General features: G+C 37.4%; 1 protein-coding gene across 1 annotated transcript in view; it reads left to right on the top strand.

Moving 5' to 3' along the window:
- The window catches only part of LOC149566065 (uncharacterized), a 159,074-nt gene that overhangs the window by 37,587 nt on the left and 103,950 nt on the right, over nt 1–17,537 (top strand). Inside the window, exon 3 of the mRNA XM_089819499.1 lies at nt 11,467–11,586. Within this exon, the coding sequence (XP_089675625.1) occupies nt 11,476–11,586 (111 nt within the window). The 5' untranslated portion in view covers nt 11,467–11,475. The remainder of the gene's footprint in view (nt 1–11,466; nt 11,587–17,537) is intronic.

Here is a 17,537-nt window from a genome sequence, read left to right as displayed (position 1 = left end):
TTGATTCAGTGGTAATTGAAGTCCTAAGTGATACAATGGTATCTGAAGCCCTAAATGATGCAATGGTAATCGAAGCCCTAATTGATACGGTGGTTTGTGATGCTCTAATTTTATAGAATGGTATTTAATAGTAATTGTCATTTAATTTTGATATAGCGGTATTGAATGGTAGTTGTTATATGATTTTGTTATAGTGGTATTTGTAGACTAATCTGGGTGATTGCAGAAGCCTTCTTACAATTATTTATCAGTTCAAATTTCATGGTATGTGGATTTTAATTTCTATAGTAAATTCATTGATGGTGTTTTAAGTTCTTAGTTAAGAAATTTTGTTTAACTGATTTAACGGTAAGTCTTATTCACATGAACATGATTGATATAATTGTCTTCCTATGAAATTGAAGAAATAACTGTATTTCTATGAGTATTTTAGTTGTTAATTAAGACCTGGAAAAACTGGTTGTTACAATCTGTCTATGGTGAAGGCAAAGGTTGGAGTGAACAAAGACAAGATCATTCAATTTTTGCACTACCAACCTATTGTGCTTCTTCAAGTGTATATGATTGAATAGACTCCAATTACGTTCACATCTTGATGCACTAGATGGCTAGCTCAAGAGTGAATCACAATCCTCTGTAAATTTGGCACCTTAGTGCCAAACATTTCCCACCATGCATCTGAAACCAAAAAAATATTAAATCAATTCAATAACTTTGACTTTATCAAATTAAAATGGTAATAGAATTAGAAATTACGATGTAGGGTTATCTCGTGGACACCACCCACGGACACTAAGTGTCCCGCGGCTAGGGTGTCCCGCGGACACTGACTGCCCTGCGGGCAAGGTATCCCGCGGACACCACCTGCAGACACTAAGTGTCCCGCGGGCAGGGTGTCCCGTGGGCTGGGTGTCCCGTGGACACTGCCTGCGTTGCGGACACTAAGTGTTTCGCAAGCAGGGTGTCCGCGGTCACATGGCTGCAAACACAAAGTGTCCCACGGACATGGGTCTATGGACGCCTTTGCTGCGGAAGGTGATGCGCGGGTGAAAGAGTTCATAAGGTACTTTTGCCACGGAAGGTGACCTACGGGAAGATTGCAGTACACCAATAGATGTAGAAGAAGGGTGACATGAGGTTTTCACAAAATTAATAAAAAATAAAAATAAAAAAATAAATAAATCGTCAACAGATTGAAGCAGTTCGAAATGAGTAACTAATGATGCCAAAGGAAAGGGGAAACATTAGTGGTTGCTAGAACGAGTGGAGAAGCGGCAGAGAATGACAGAAATGGTGTGTTCCATGGACTTTTCTGTGGGTTTCGGAGTGCTAATTTGGTCTTGGTGGGACCCCGCTGGGGGCATTGCCCTTGGACCCCTAGTCATTGCGGATATCATTTGTGGGAAGTATGACCAGTTGATGAAGACTTGGAGTTGCTGCAGGCATGGAGTGTCTGTGTACCAGAGGCACTTGGAGTAGGTGTTGGACGTGAGGCTGTCTTGGTGGATGCATAGAGAGCTCGGGAGGAGTTGATCATCCAGTTGGAGGCAGTGCAGTGACACTTGGCTCAAGGTCCCTAGGAGTTGGAAACAGAGAAAGCAGCACGGGTGGCTATCAAGGTCAGCTTGATTACGGAGACAGTATTGTGTTAGCAAAGGCTACAGATGCATCATGGGTTGGAAACCAGTTTGGTGCACGCACGAGATGAATCTGAAAGTGATGTGACAAAAGTAGATTTATCTTGTTGTAGTCAGTCCATTAATGTATTTTGTTTGTTAATTTGTCTCAGATATTTTGTAATTGTCGTCCGGAGACGACTTTTTCTTTTGGGGGGATGATGTCGTTAGTAGAAACTGTAGCCGATAGGGTGTTGTTGTCGGTAAAGATTTTGTAGCCGATGGGTAGATTAGGATTGTTTCGTAGCTGACGGACCTTTTTTGGAAGGTTCGGCAAAAAGTATTTATACACCCTCTTGGGTCATTGTAAAGCATCTTATCACCAATAATGTAATATCTTTGGCATATGCGAATAATAAAAGGAGTTCTGTTGTTCGTGTTCATTATCTGTGTGCATTTCTTAATTAACCTATCCGGTTAACAATTGCCCTGTCACGTAGTTCCTCAAGTATCCCTCAAGCCATTTGTTTACGATCTTTGTTTGCCCATCCATTTGGGGGTGGTAGCTGGTGCTAGGAGTTAGTTCTGTGTGGGCCAATCGAAAGAGTTCCTGCCAAAACTTGCTGATGAACCGGCTATCCTTGTCACTCACAATATTCTTTAGCAGCTTGTGAAGACGAAAAACCTCTTTCATGAATAAGTCAGCAACCTGGTGAACCTTGAAGTTTGATGGAATGGCATAAAAATGTGCATATTTGGTAAGCCGATCTACCACAACATAAATGCAATCCTTACCTTGCACCTTTGGAAGGCCTGTGATGAAGTCCATGGAAACACTTTCCCATTTCTGGTTTGGAATAGGTAGGGGCTGTATTAACCCAACTGGAAAGACGTGCTCTGTTTTATTTTGCTGACATGTTGCACATTCCCTCACATGCTGCAAAATATCTTTCTTCAGTCCTTTCGATGCAAAATGCTCTCTCACCTTCTTGTAAGTCTTGAAAAATCCAGGATGGCCTGCAAGAGGAGTGTCATGACATGCTCTAATTATCTGGTTTTTAAATTTGGACTGTGGTACTAGGTAAATCCGCTCTTTGTAGAAGATGAGTTCATCGACTATCTTGTATCTGTCATCAACAATCTTACCTTCCCAAACATCACTAGCAAATGAATCTTTAGCATATTCAGCTGTAATCCCTACTCTCCAATCAACAGATATATTAGTCATAGCACAAAGGTGAGGTTTTCTAGAAAGAGCGTCTGCGACAATATTATTTCTGCCTTTCACATATTCAATATCGAAATCGTAAGCTTGGAGTTTGCTAACCCATTTTTGCTGTCGATCGTTCAAATCACGCTGATTGAGGAAATATTTCAGGCTGTTATGGTCCGTCCTCACTACAAATTTCCCACATACCAAGTATTGTCTGAACTTCGCAAGGGCATGCATGATAGCCAACATCTCTTTATCTTAGATAGAAAGACCCCTTTCCGGATTGGTGAGCTTCCTACTTTCATAAGCAATGGGGTGCTTATTTTGCATTAGCACCGCTCTAATGCCCTCCCCTGAAGCATCGCATTCTAACATGAAAGGAGATGAAATGTCTGGAATAGCTAAAATGGGGCATGAACTCATTACCTTCTTGAGTTTTTCGAATGCTTGTTGAGCCATGTCACTCCAAGCAAATGCTCCTTTTTTCATTATATAGGTTAATGGTGGTGCTAATTGTGAGAAACCCTTTACAAACCTTCTGTAGTAGCTGCATAAGCCCATGAATCCCCTCAGCTATGTTGGATTTTTGGGTGCAGCCCATTCCTGAATTGCTTTGATCTTTTCTTCATCTACGCTAACCCCTTGTGCACCAGTCTTGTGGCCCAAGTATAGGATTTTTGTCATCCCGAATGCGCATTTTGACATCTTGGCATAGAACGAATTCTTCTCGAGAATATCCAATACCACTTCTATATGTCTCAAATGCTCCTCCCAAGTCTTGCTATAGATTAGAATATCATCAAAAAAGACCAACACAAACTTCCTCAACTATAGATTGAATACTTGATTCATGCAAGACTGAAATGTGGTGGGAGCATTGGTCAACCCAAATGGCATTACTGAGAATTCGTAATGCCCATAGTGACATTAGAATATAGTCTTTTGCACATCTTCATTTCTAACTCTGATTTGATGGTATCCAAAACGTAGATCAATCTTGGAGAAATAGACTGCCCCATAGAATTCGTCTATCAACTCATCGATCTTGGGGATTGGCTAGTGGTTTTTTATCGTCTTCTTGTTGAGGGCTCTATAATCAATGCACATCTAGAATGTTCCATCCTTCTTTTTGACCAGCACAACTGATTATGCAAAGGGGCTTGAACTTGGCCTTATGAGCCCCATTTCCAACAGCTCCTTGATGGCTTTCTCAATCTCTTCCTTGTATATTTGTGGGTGTCGGTATGGGGTGGTGATAACGGGTTTGGCCCCTTCCTCGAGCTCTATCACATGCTGAAAGCCTCTATTAGGTGGTAACCCTGCTGGAATTTTTTGAAAAACCTTGTTCTTTTTTTCCAGAATTTGTTGAATGTCAGTAGGGAAAACTTCTTCCTCCTTTGTTGAACTTGGATCCATGACCAAACACTCAGCTGCCCAAGCTAACTCCTCTCTACGGAAGAATCTCTCCATTCTTTTGATAGAAACCATCATAGGCCCATTTTGTGAAAGGCCTTTGAGGACCACTTCCTTTCCGTCCCATTCAAACTTAAGCTCCATTGTATGGTGATTGATCCTATATTCTCCCAATGTTTGGAGCCATTGAACTCCTATGACTACCTCGATATCACTTATGCCCACCACATAGAAGTCATCTCGAATTTAGATGCCCCCAAGTGTTAACTCCATCTGGTTCACTTGAGTGGTGCAGGTAAGGATGCTTCCAGCGGTAGCAACATCAAACTCTTCAAACTGCTCTGTCTCCAAATGCATCTTGCGCACTGTCTTAGTGGCAAGAAAGTTGTGAGTAGCACCTCCATCTATCAAAACTGTCACTCACTGTCCTCGAAGTACTCCTCTAACTCGAAATGACTTGTATCGAGGGGTTGCTGAAAGTGTTGCTAAAGTACCTCCTATGTTTTCTCCTTCAACTACAACCTCTTGCTCTTCTTCATTGGTGGTTACTTCATCTTCTTGGGATTCGTCCTCAGTGTGTATTTTATTTAGTAAACTTGACTCCTTCCTTGACACCTTTGATTGTTAGTCCACTTATCCTTGCAATAGAAACATAGACCCTTCTTCCGAAGTTCATTTCTTGACATCTCATGAGGCCCTTGAGGAGGAACTTTGGGTGGCTGATTGGCCAGGCTAGTTTTAAAGACAGGCTTGGTTGGTTGTATTGCTGGTATGTTCTTGATCCCCATCTTCCCTTTCTTGGTGGAGTCTTCCAAGTTTAATGCTCTTCGGGTAGCTTCTTCTAACGTGGCTGGCTCGAAGGCCCTTACAAGTCCTCGTGTTGATTATGATAAGCCTTCGATGAATAAGGACGTGAGTCTTTTTTCTGAAACATTTGTCACCATAACTGCAAGCCTTTGGAAGTTTGCCACAGTCTTCCACAGTGCCTATTTGCTTGAGACTAGTGAGCTCCTGGAAGTAGCTTTCAGGATCTTTCCTATTGAACCTTTTTGTCAATTTCTGTGTGAATTCAGCATATGTAGTTATTTGCTTGAACCCTTGAGTAACCAGGCCGTGATGCCACCATTCATGAGCTAAACCTTCCTAGTGCAAAACTGCGAACTTGATAGCTTCATCTTCTGCCATGGGGCTGAGAGAAAAGTAGGTGTCTAACTTTTGGATCCATGTTTACCGCATAGATTAATTAAGAAACGCACACAGACAATGAATACGAACAACAAACAGCAGAACTCTTCTTATTATTATTCGCATATGCCAAACAGTACATTATGTTTCGATGATAAGATATATGATGATTACAATGCTGGGTTATAAATACTTTCCGAAGAACTTTCCCGAAGGAGTTCGTCGGCTAGATACATAAACTTTTCCGAAGGGTCCTGTCGGCTGATACACAATTTCTACCGACGACAATCCATGCTTGTGCTGAACCCTTTTCTGTACCATCAAATGTTGGCAGTGTCAACCTGGACATCCTATTCTGCATATCCCTGTTGAAAAAATGGTTCATTTGACTTTCCGTTGATCCATTCTACTTGATAGCCTCATCTTCTGCCATGGGGCTGAGAGAAAAGTAGGTGTCTAACTTTTGGATCCATGTTTACCGCATAGATTAATTAAGAAACACACATAGACAATGAATACGAACAACAAACAACAGAACTCTTCTTATTATTATTCGCATATGCCAAACAGTACATTATGTTTCGATGATAAGATATATGATGATTACAATGCTGGGTTATAAATACTTTCCGAAGAACTTTCCCGAAGGAGTCCGTCGGCCAGATGCATAAACTTTTCCGAAGGGTCCTGTCGGCTGATACACAATTTCTACCGATGACAATCCATGCTTGTGCTGAACCCTTTTCTGTACCATCAAATGTTGGCAGTGTCAACCTGGACATCCTATTCTGCAGATCCCTGTTGAAAGAATGGTTCATTTGACTTTCCGTTGATCCATTCTTTAAGTTGTGAAACTAGATAAATGGGAATTGTCTTATTTTTGGATCAATCTTCATATAAGCCTCCATGTTGGCATCGAGATCTCCTTCCTCAAGCCTTAGTTCTTCGCCTCCATTGCTAAGGACCTATCTGGGTATGAATGAAGGCTATGTAGGGTGTGTGCCTTTGTTCTATGACTCAGAACCATTGCCTTCCGTCCCATTGTTGGATGCAGATCTGCCACCTATGTCTTTCATAGTCTGTAGTGCTATTTGCATCAGCTGGTTATTCTGCTCCTGCTGTTTGGTCATTTGGTCTTGCATTTGACTTATGAAATTGAAAAATTGTTTATCCTTGTCCATCTTATTACCGCTGCCTCCTATCCTTGATCAATTTGTTGTTGCCTTCTTTCGTTCTCTTTCAAGAGCGCCCTGATCTCTTTGACTCAATCGAATAACATCTCCACAGGCTGGCAGAGAAACTAGGCTCTGATACCACTAAAATTTGCTAGGGCAAAAACAAACAACTGAAATTTACAAATTCCTCTCAGGAGAGGCTATGCACCTTGAGTACTGAGGCTGAGCAGCTACACCCTCAGGCCAACAGATCGTTTTTTCTTATTCCCAAAACAAAATTGTGTTCCAATATGGAAACACTAACATCCATATATACCAACCTAAGGCCTCCCAAGTCGGCCACCCAGAAAAAAATAAATAATTTAAATTTAATAAAAAACACTTACTGGGTTGGCCTAGCTCAATCGGGGATATTATAGAAGTTCAGCCCCAATATACATATGCAGATGACAATAAAAAAATTGCCCAGATTCACCTCTTTGAATTGTAACACAGTGTCCAGAATTTGATTATTACTTGTCCTTTGAATATCAGATAATGATCTTCAGCAATAACTCTCCAAACTTGAACACTATTTTTCAATTTGCATGCGAATTATCCTTAAATCAGTCAATAAGCACAACTCTAATTTTCGCCTTAGTCACAATAGAAAACAATAGGAGAAATGACAAAATCACAATCCCATAAGCAATTACAATTTACTTTACTTTAGCAGCAAATTGCAAGACAAACTCAATATCTCCCAACCACAATATATACAACAAGAGATATTAATAATAATTTCAGACCTTTAATCCACAATAACCTCAACTATGGATTAAAGGCACAATCCAGATTCGAAACCCTTATACTTCAGCAAGGGCCACATAATATCAGAACTTAGAAAACCCACAAAGGCAACACAAGCATATAAAATATTCAAACTTGCTTTTCTCGACAAATGGGCTTGTATTTATAACCTCCAAATTCCCTTTTGTTGCCAAAATGTACTTCACTCAACAATCCTCACCACACAACATTAATTAGAAGCTTCCTTTAGATTCTCTCACTTGACTTGCTTAACTAATTAATAAATGACACATTCCAGTGATAACTCAACTCTCAACTTAAGTGAAATTATAAAGGTAAATTGTAACTTTATAAGCCATTTGATAATTAATAATAATTTGGCCACTAAAAATCTAATAACTCCCAAAATACTCATCATTTAAATATACTGTCTAAAATAGGAGTCATACCTATTATTTCTCCATGTGACCAAATGCACTTTCCAAAAACAGAAAGGGTCCATCTTGATCAACACCAACTTACCACAATTAGTAAGTACACAAAATTAAGCCCAAGCGAAGTCCAATCTAAGCCAAACGAAGACCAACCTGTAGCTTACTAAAATGTGGAGAAGATAAGACCCTCCCAAGTCAAGCCACTGCCATAGAAGACCCTCCATCCACAATAATTAGCCTACAAGGGTTATAATAATAGGCTAATCCCTGAAACTCCAATGCTGGGAAAAATGGGGACATTACATCGTTTTTGTTGAATCGCTGGCGAGAGTCTCGAGCTCGGGACTCTGCGAGACTTTGGACTCGGCGAGTCCATGTGGACTCTGCTAGGACTCAGTCGAGTCCGAGTCCAAAGGTTATTTGCCTCGTAAAGGCTGACTTTGCCTTGGACTTTTAGAGTCCCATAACTATGATACACATATACATATGTGTGTGTGTGTGTGAAATAATCATTAGCGTATACATATATATATACACACACACACACTTACATATCATAGGACACCGTACGACACACAACCTGAGGCACTGGAAAGACTTCCTGAGGCACGAAGGAGATCATCTCGAGGCACTGGAAAGCCATCCTGAGGCATGGAGGAGAACATCCAGAGGCATTGGGAAGACATCCTGAGGCACGGAGGAGAACATCCCAAGGCATTGGAAGGACTACCCCAGGCATAGAAGAGAACTACCTGAGGCATTGGAAAGACTACCCAAGGCACGAAGGAGAACATCCCGAGGCACTGGAAAGACTTCCCGAGGCACAAAGGAGAAAATCCCGAGGCACTGGAAAGACTACCCAAGGCACGGAAGAGAACATCCTGAGGCACTGGAAAGACTACCGGAGGCACGGAGGAAGAACTGCTTGAAGCATTTTGCTACTAGGAGCATACGACAAGGCTACCTAAGTAATTGCCTACGGATCGAGATCACCTACAGGCCGAGTTCACCTTAGGAACATTACAGTTAAGAACTGTAATGAAGAATGATAAGCATGAATGAACATGGGATGTGTCTTTCATCAAGTATAAGAAGGGAGATTCCATTGAAGTCATCATTGATTTGTAAATTTATCTCTTCTTTTATCTCTTGTGAATCAGCACACTGAGCGGCATCCTATTTGACTATATAGGTTGCATACACATAAAGCAAGATCAAAGACAGCACCTTGATGGAAGAATCAGTTCATCATATCAGACATAGTAGCATTTTCAAAATTTTATGAGCATATCAGCATATCAGACACGGCAACTATTGCTGTAAGCAATAAGTAGAATTGATTGCATGATTTGAAGGATTGCATTAGAAACAGAAACTATATCTCTCTAAGAAATAATTAAAGATCAGCCACTGCATGTTATAAAAGTTATATCAGAGATAGCATTTCATATTGCTATAAACAATACCATTACATCTCAATCGCATAGTTATATTGCCATTTATTAACCTTGCAAGTAATATCAATTCACTTTAGCATAAATATAATTACATATATCAATATCAGAAATACCATGTGACATTGTTTATTGTCATTTCATACACATTTATCTTCATACTATCCATTACATTAATTTATCACAAAATCAGGTACGGTATGTTTAGAGGATTGAAGTAATTGTCCCATAATTCCTAATTATCCAAAAAAGGGACATTACATTTTACCCTTATCTATTCTTTACTTGAGTTCTTAGATCATCATAGAATTTTTATTTGTCAATTTGCAATTAGGAATAATCATTGAGAAGTTATTCCACAACTTCAGTCATATGAAGTTATGATTACTTTGGTAATAATAAAAAGCATACACTAGGAGCCATAGTCAGACAGTTTTACCTTTTATTTTGCATCATCTTCAATTTTCTAGTTTGTAAATTTAAAATGAATAATCTCTGTCATAGAGTGTATGCCTATAGTACCATTTTATCTTAGATTTGTAGGGCTTAATCTTATAATCCATAAATCTTACTTAAATGTGTCTTATAAAATTAGAATTGTAACTACTGAACCCACAAGATTTAGTTGTTTAATAAAAATAATCTGTAGCTGTATATTTATGCAGTTGGTACTAAGAGTCACCAACTCAATATTCCCTAGCAACAGAACATGATGATAAGAAAATAGACATCTTCGAGACACACTGAACAATTTATAATTTTCTTTAGATGCCTTTATTGACCCTAGCCAAACTTGTGTCAACTTTTCTGCCCCAAAGGTGGGACTAAGTTCTGCAAGGCAAAAAATATATTTCACATTCATGTGCTGTTTACCTTGAAGTCTTGTTAGTGTTTTAAGAGTATAAAATGCAACTACCCTTTCATTTACTTATTGAGTTGTTTTCTATGAGCAGACTAATCTGCATTCAAAAGATCATCATTAAAATATTTCTATGTAAGAATGTGCATTTATAAATCCCAAAATAACTGTATGTATTTGGAAATCAGCAATCAGGGATATCCACATGTTGTGTAAGGTCCTTTATTAGCTTCGTTTTTTTTTGAGTTTCTAAAGTATTGCTTGGGTTTGTAGCATTGGATGCCTTTAATACTAAGAATCTCTCACCAATTCCAATCATGGATTTTGGGAACTCATGTTTGATGGTGTCAGCAGGAGTAATCCAAGTCCAGTTGCATTTGGTTGGATCTTCCAAAACACTCTTGCCTCTGCCATTTCTGTCAGAGCTGGCTACATGGGCCATAATAATGACAATCTCACTGAAGTAAAAGCTGCTATGAGGGGAATATTAGGCTCCCTCAACTGTTCCTCTGTGCTGCTTACGCGGAAATTGACTCAGCTTATTATTTGTGCTTTGAAAACATTTGTTGAAGTTTGTGTATTGGCTATCAGGACAAAGGAAGAAGGGGAGGTCCTTAGTGAGATTCTGTTGGTTTTATTCCATCATGTTCAGTGGTCAGACAACAAGCTAGCATACTGTTTGTCCAACTAGAACCTTGTCAATAGGTTTGAAAAAGAGAAAATTTTCATTCAAGACAAGATGATGTGAGCTGGTCCACTGCCAATTTATTTTCTGCTGTTTCTGTTACTTTTATTGTAGTCCTATATACTTATTTCACTTGAATGCCCTTCAATCTGCAACTGTTTTTGAGAACTGATTCTTTTAGTTATGTTTTCTTCAATTGTAGTAGAGCTTCTTCATCTGCATCTCTGAATTTTATTAGTAGAATCTTTTTTAAATCATCAAGAGCAAAAAAGAAAACTTACCGTGCTGATCCTGACTTTTCTTTGCTTCTGTTGTTAAATGGTGACAAAGAATTATTCTTTATGATATGAAGCTATATGATTACATCAATATCAAGGGTATTGAAGTAATAGATAAAAAATACACCTTGTTTTCCAACAAAGTAGATCAGTAGTATCTTCATCGAGCATGATCTTATCATCAACCATATGAGTGATTTCATTTACGCATAGCATCAATAGTGGTCCCAGTGACATTTTAACCTTGGGCCAGTGTCCTTATTTCCTTGATTGAGGTGACTGTTAAGGTTGTCTTATGAATATTAAAATGCCAACTTGCTATCACAAAGTGTTCTAATATGATTTGTTTTCTCCAACTTTTGAAGGTGAAGTTAATGAGTCAGGGAAGTAAATATACTAGGACAAGGAAGCTGATTAACTTGGGGAAACCAATTGAAGGGGTTCAACTTGATATTGACCTCTTGAACTTTGTTGGAGTGGTAAAGGTTTGTATTCATTTTCTGTTTTTCTTTTCACAAAATTTGCTATTGCATTGACATATTACTTGTAAGAATTTCTTCATCTATGATGAACAATTTTTTGTGTGAGAGAATCATGACATGTTTGAGAGGTTCCTTGAACACCGTGTGCAAATTCTAATGTTCCATTCTTTCAGTATTTCTATTTTTTTAACGAAATGTTATTTCTATGGCTAAATATTTTTCCAAAATATTTTTTTCTCCTCTAGTTTGTGTTTCATATAGGTTGTGTCTTATTCTTGTTGTTTGCGATGGATTTTTCAATGTAGATTCTTGTTAATTTGTGCCCACCATGAGTTTGACCATTGCTTGATTAGTTAATTGAACATGATTATTGACAATTTAACAATCCCTAGAGGCAATATTGAATGGGAATCATAAACTTGTGTAACTGTTGAATTATGAGAATTCAGCCTTATTATATAGAATTACGGACTTCAATGAGGCTTGGGTTGATTAGATAGATAATTGACATTGATTGAATAGATGACTAAGCTTGTTTGGTTAGGAGATTGAGACTAATTGATGGTTAAGTGGCTGCATGACATAATTGATTAGATAGTTAACTCAATGAATTGAGAATAGATTAAATAGAATGATCACGAGACTAATTGCATGATTGTGAAAACTGAGTTGATGGTTAGTCAAATGGGTGGGCCTAGAGCCAGCGAATGTTCTAGTTATTGATGATGCCAATGAACCCATTTCATAATCGCCACCCAAAGGAGGAATTGGCAGTTTACCTCCTATTTACCCTTTCTAATAGTAGAGAAAAGAATTTGACCATTCTGTTGGGTGGATTTTTTGTAACTGATAGTTATAGAGCTTCCGTTACAAAACAGTAGTTCCAGCCACAATGTGTGAGACTAAGTCTGTCTCTCCTAACTTAAAGGGAAGGTTCCTCCTCATTATTGTTACTTGGGTCAATTCAAGGTAAGTGAGAAGTTAAGAGAATATAAAAAGGGATATTACCAATATTCTCTCCTTTTCTTTGAGGAAAGAATCCAGATACTCATTAAACGGGTAACGGGGACAATGAAACTCTAACTACACTGTTATCTAAAATTGGAACAGTGATACCAATAAACTCAAATCAACTCACAGATTGATTGTAAGTGTACTGGCTTAGATCTATGTCTAATTTCTAAGCTATAAGGACAAATAAGGAGCTCACAAACTCCTACACAATCCTTCAAAGATGAGTTTCTACAAATGGAGCATACAAACTTCCACAAGCAGATAATTTCAAACTCTAATTTCACTACCACAAATGGAGCACATAGACTTCCATAAACAATGATTTTTGAATTGTAAATCTCTAAGTTAACCCAGCATACAGACTTAAAGTAACTAATTCTAGGAGGCTCTGAATATAAACAAGTTTGTATGAATTTAAGAAAGCAATACAAATTGCAGACACAACTTACAATTTACACCACCACAAACGTTCCTAGACACATCTTTGAAACATATTGCTTCTTCTATTTAGTTCTCTTGGAAATTTGTACAAATAAATCACAATTATACTTGTACCGATTCCACAAGAGTTTTCTTGCATATAAAAAGATCGTATTTACAATGAAGACACTCCTTTATATAGGCAAAGGAGAGAGAAAAGAGGAGAAAAAGGTGGGGGAAACTCAACTACCTTGACTAAGTCAAAAGGGAAGAAGGCTTATTTAATGACATTGTTGAAAGTACGTATAATTCGATTACATGCAAATCAATTACACGCAACATGTCTTCTGAACTACAAGCAGAAAGTTGAAAACTAACTAAAGAAAATTGTTGAAAACGCTGAATTTGAACGAGTCAATCCTGTAGATTATCAGCAAGGGATTTGTACTTGTTACTGCAATTGTGGATGGTTGTAGGATCGGGAGCTCCTGTATTCTGAGCTGCTGAATTCACTTTGATAAATGTGCGTTGCATTTAGCCTCTTGATTATCTTTGATGAATTGCCATAGGTGATTCACTGAAAATTTATTGTTGAACACCAACATCATTTGCTTCAAATTATGTGTTGATTTTGTTGGTCAAATATGAGGTTATGGTCTCCTCGATAGTTAGATTGTTATCCCCAGTAAACATCTTGCATCCCAACTAATTAAGTTTGTCGACAATATGTGCTTTGATAATATTGCAGCTTCCGAGGGCTTCTTGCACATCTGTAACAACTTACCAACCCCTCTATTACTTGGCCTTTGTTGACCATAAGTCCTTGTTACTCATGAAACGTATTTGGAGATGGGATGATTTCATATTTTCTTATAGCATCCAAGTCCGTCTCTGGCATTTTATTCCACACACTCGATTTTGTCCAAGGTTTTCAGTTCTTGGTTCAAGAAAGAGTGTGCATCTTTGAGCTTAGAGACAATACCTCTAATGCATCAAAGGACTTTGTGTGCATCCCTTATGACCTGAACTCCTTTAGTGTTGATTAGCTTTAACCAACCCTTAACTGCTTCATCTCTCTTGTTCACTTTTTCAAAATGAGATGTGGTGAAGACAGATTGTGAAGAGTGCTGACGAATGATCTTGTGAAAACGAGTATTCTCAAACTTGAGCTGATTCTTCCTTTCCCAGAGTTCATCATTATACCAAGACAAAGTAGAACCTACATCCTGGGCATCTTTCTGACATCCCAACTGTAATTGTTTACCAAGTTCAATTTTGTGAACTTGTAATCTCAAATATGAAGTTCCTTTGGCAGTTTGTCTACCAAGGATTGTGCGTGTTGATGTTTGGTAGCTTCAGCCATATAAAACTATGAGACCCAAGTCCAAATACATATACATGTGTGTGTGTGTGTAAGATACTAATTTTATATATATATAAAATAATAAATTATGTATATGAGATGTTATATAATTATAACTATATATGATTTTGTTGTTATTATCCTAATGAATAGACATGTCCCATGAAGGGACATGTCTCCTCTTGATATAATCACAAATAAATAAGTGATTGCTACCAATTGGAAAACACATACCAAGCATGGCATTGCAAATACAATTGTAGCGATTTTAGAAAAACAACATGATATTAGAGTAGGTTCCTTTCCAACTTGTGAGGTTTCACACATAATGAAAATGGTTCTCTCTCCCAAGGTTGATCAATAAAGCTAAAAGCTTGTGGAGTGATCTCAATGAAGATAGAGGAATAGTTAATTAGTCATACTTTTCACTTGATATTATAGGCAACACAATAAATCAGCTCCTCTGCATTGATCTGCACTCATCATGAGCTACCATTGCCACTTGACTCCTGCAAAGGTTGAAACCCTCGATCTGCTACTGCCTACCTACTTCAAAGAAATCAACATGGGCCTGATTTGTGGGCCTAATTCATAGTGTACCAAGGCCTAATTCATAGTGTACCAAGCCCTCCAACAAATACAATGACAAGTCACATCGAGCTCCCAAACGTTCCATTATAGTAGCACACACATCCACTTGGAGGAAAGTCTTGATAGTATATGATCGACCAATTCCGCAAATCGATGCCCAATGCAGAGACATCGAATTGGAAGTAGATCAGTAGTGGAGATCCAATTTGGCCTCAACTCAAGCAACTAAACTATGATCGCAAGCCCTTCCAAACCACGTTGCATAAATCAAGTTTGCTTTGGAATCTAAGGGACATCGAACATAGAGCACCAGCGTAATACAAGGAAGAACAATTGATGTAGAACACACATGATTGTTGCCTCTGTTCAGAAGATTTGCTTGTGTAATGATAAATTTGAATGAAGGGCTCGAAAAAATGAAGATCCTGATTTTAGATTGTGGTGCAGGGGTCAAGCTTGTCCTCATAGGCTCAATGAGGGATTGTCACGGATCTCACACCAATGTGCATTGATTGTAATGACCCCACATACGAGTAAGGTAATGTGAGGTGAAAAATAAATAATTAATTGCCTCCACTATATTATTAAGGCAGATATGGCATGGGATAAGGACCACTAACCAACCATGAGGAAGGTACATGTGTCAAAGAGAAATCACAAGGATGGTTACGGGCTAATACCAAAAGGAAGAGTCAAAGAATATTTAAAGTGCTTACATAAAGAGATAAGTCATGACCAATATAAGGAAGGTGGACCCTCAATAATATTAAAATTATGTGGCATATTAGAAGAGATTGAGAAATTTTGTTTAGGGAAGAAGAAGACAAAGTCAATTGGAAGTGAATTGAACCACAATGCAATGAGGAAGTAGTAGTGATTGGAATACTTATGTGATAGGACGATATGATAGTATGATCTAATAGAAAGGAAAATTATTTGATTGGACACCAACCGTTGTGCAAAGGGACTTATTATCTACCTTAGATTATAATTGATCATAAATTAAAAGGGAAGTCACCACATAGAAAGTGAATAAGAAGGGTGATTAAAGAATATTTTTGATAGAGCCCACACCATGATAAGCATAGAGGTAAGAATGATCCGATTGTTTGGGCATTTAAATGTTATGATCTTATATGTTTTTGAATGATAAAAAATCAATGTGACTATATATATATATATATATATATATATATATATATATATATATATATATATATATATATATATATATATATATATATATATATATATATAAAAGAACAACTAGAATAGAATTAATTCACCATGAATTGAGTGTAGAAATAAATTTAGAATGTTCTTAGAGTATTATTAATATTATTTTGACAATAATTATTAAAGGTGATTTTAATAAGACCTATGTGCCTTGATCTTTTCCAAGAATATATTTTTAGGAAAAGGAGGATTAATAACCGATTTAGAGGGAGTTTGACACTTCTTCAAAGGTAAAGAAACCTAGAGGATTGATTTTCAGAGGGAGTTCGAAAGTCCTTGTGTGTGGTTTAATGATGTTAATGGGCCTATCTGCTGTGTACATCATGAGGAAGTGATGTCTTCCAAATGATCATCACTTGTATTTGTAGATGTTATTGAAAGGTGATGATCTTACAATAACTTAATTTTCTATCACGATGGATATCTTACAATGTCTATGCAGATCATGATAGATTATATTTTGCAAGGTGGTTGTTTATATGGTAAGCATTATGAGAATGCGTGTGCACATCTTATAAACATTTTTGAGTACATGGTGAATGTTATGAAAATTGATGTTCTGAAGGCCATTACATAGAGTATAAGTGGTGAATATCATGTGACTTGATGCTTTGGAGGCCATTACTCACAATATTTGGTGAATATCTTGCATCTTGACATTCTAGAAAACCAATACTCATGATATCAAATGTGATATCAAAATGGTGGAGATCTTATGATCAAAGATATCCTTAAGATTTGTCATTCCTAATATTACTAAATTAAGTATTTTGAAAATAATGATATATTATTTTTTAATTGTAAGGTAATAATGTATATATTATAATTTTTATTGATTAATTTAAAATGAAGTCTTTATATTATTAAATTTATTGAGTAAATGTATAAATGAGATATTTTGAAAGTATTATATATTATTTTTCAAGTAATATAATTGATTCTTTAAATTTTAAAATATTAGAGACTTACAAGTAATAATTCATTATGATTAGATATATATTTAAAATCAAAACCACGGTGCCTTATGAGATCTTATTGGTAGAAGTGGGTGCCTTTCCCTTAGAAGATGTTGCAATGGTCTGGCTGATATGTTACTTACAGAAAACCCAGGTTATGGGAAGTCATTGTTGGCCTAAGCTAGTCATTGAAGAAAAGCTAGAAAGGAGAAAAATGTGGATGAAGCAAAACAATAAATGGATGCAAAAGTGGGAAGTCAACATCCATAGTTGCCTGGATAGTATTGAAGAAATTAAGAAGTTTGTTCACGAAAGATTCCATAGCATCATGTGGACAAGGCACATGGGGAGAAAAAAATCTTACTATGTTAAGG

Source organism: Cupressus sempervirens, chromosome 3, assembly GCF_028749045.1.
Source record: "Cupressus sempervirens isolate cs-2001-9-10 chromosome 3, ASM2874904v1, whole genome shotgun sequence".
Taxonomy (NCBI): domain Eukaryota; kingdom Viridiplantae; phylum Streptophyta; class Pinopsida; order Cupressales; family Cupressaceae; genus Cupressus; species Cupressus sempervirens.
Note: the sequence above shows the minus strand (reverse complement) of the source record. Positions and strands in the feature narration are given on the sequence as shown.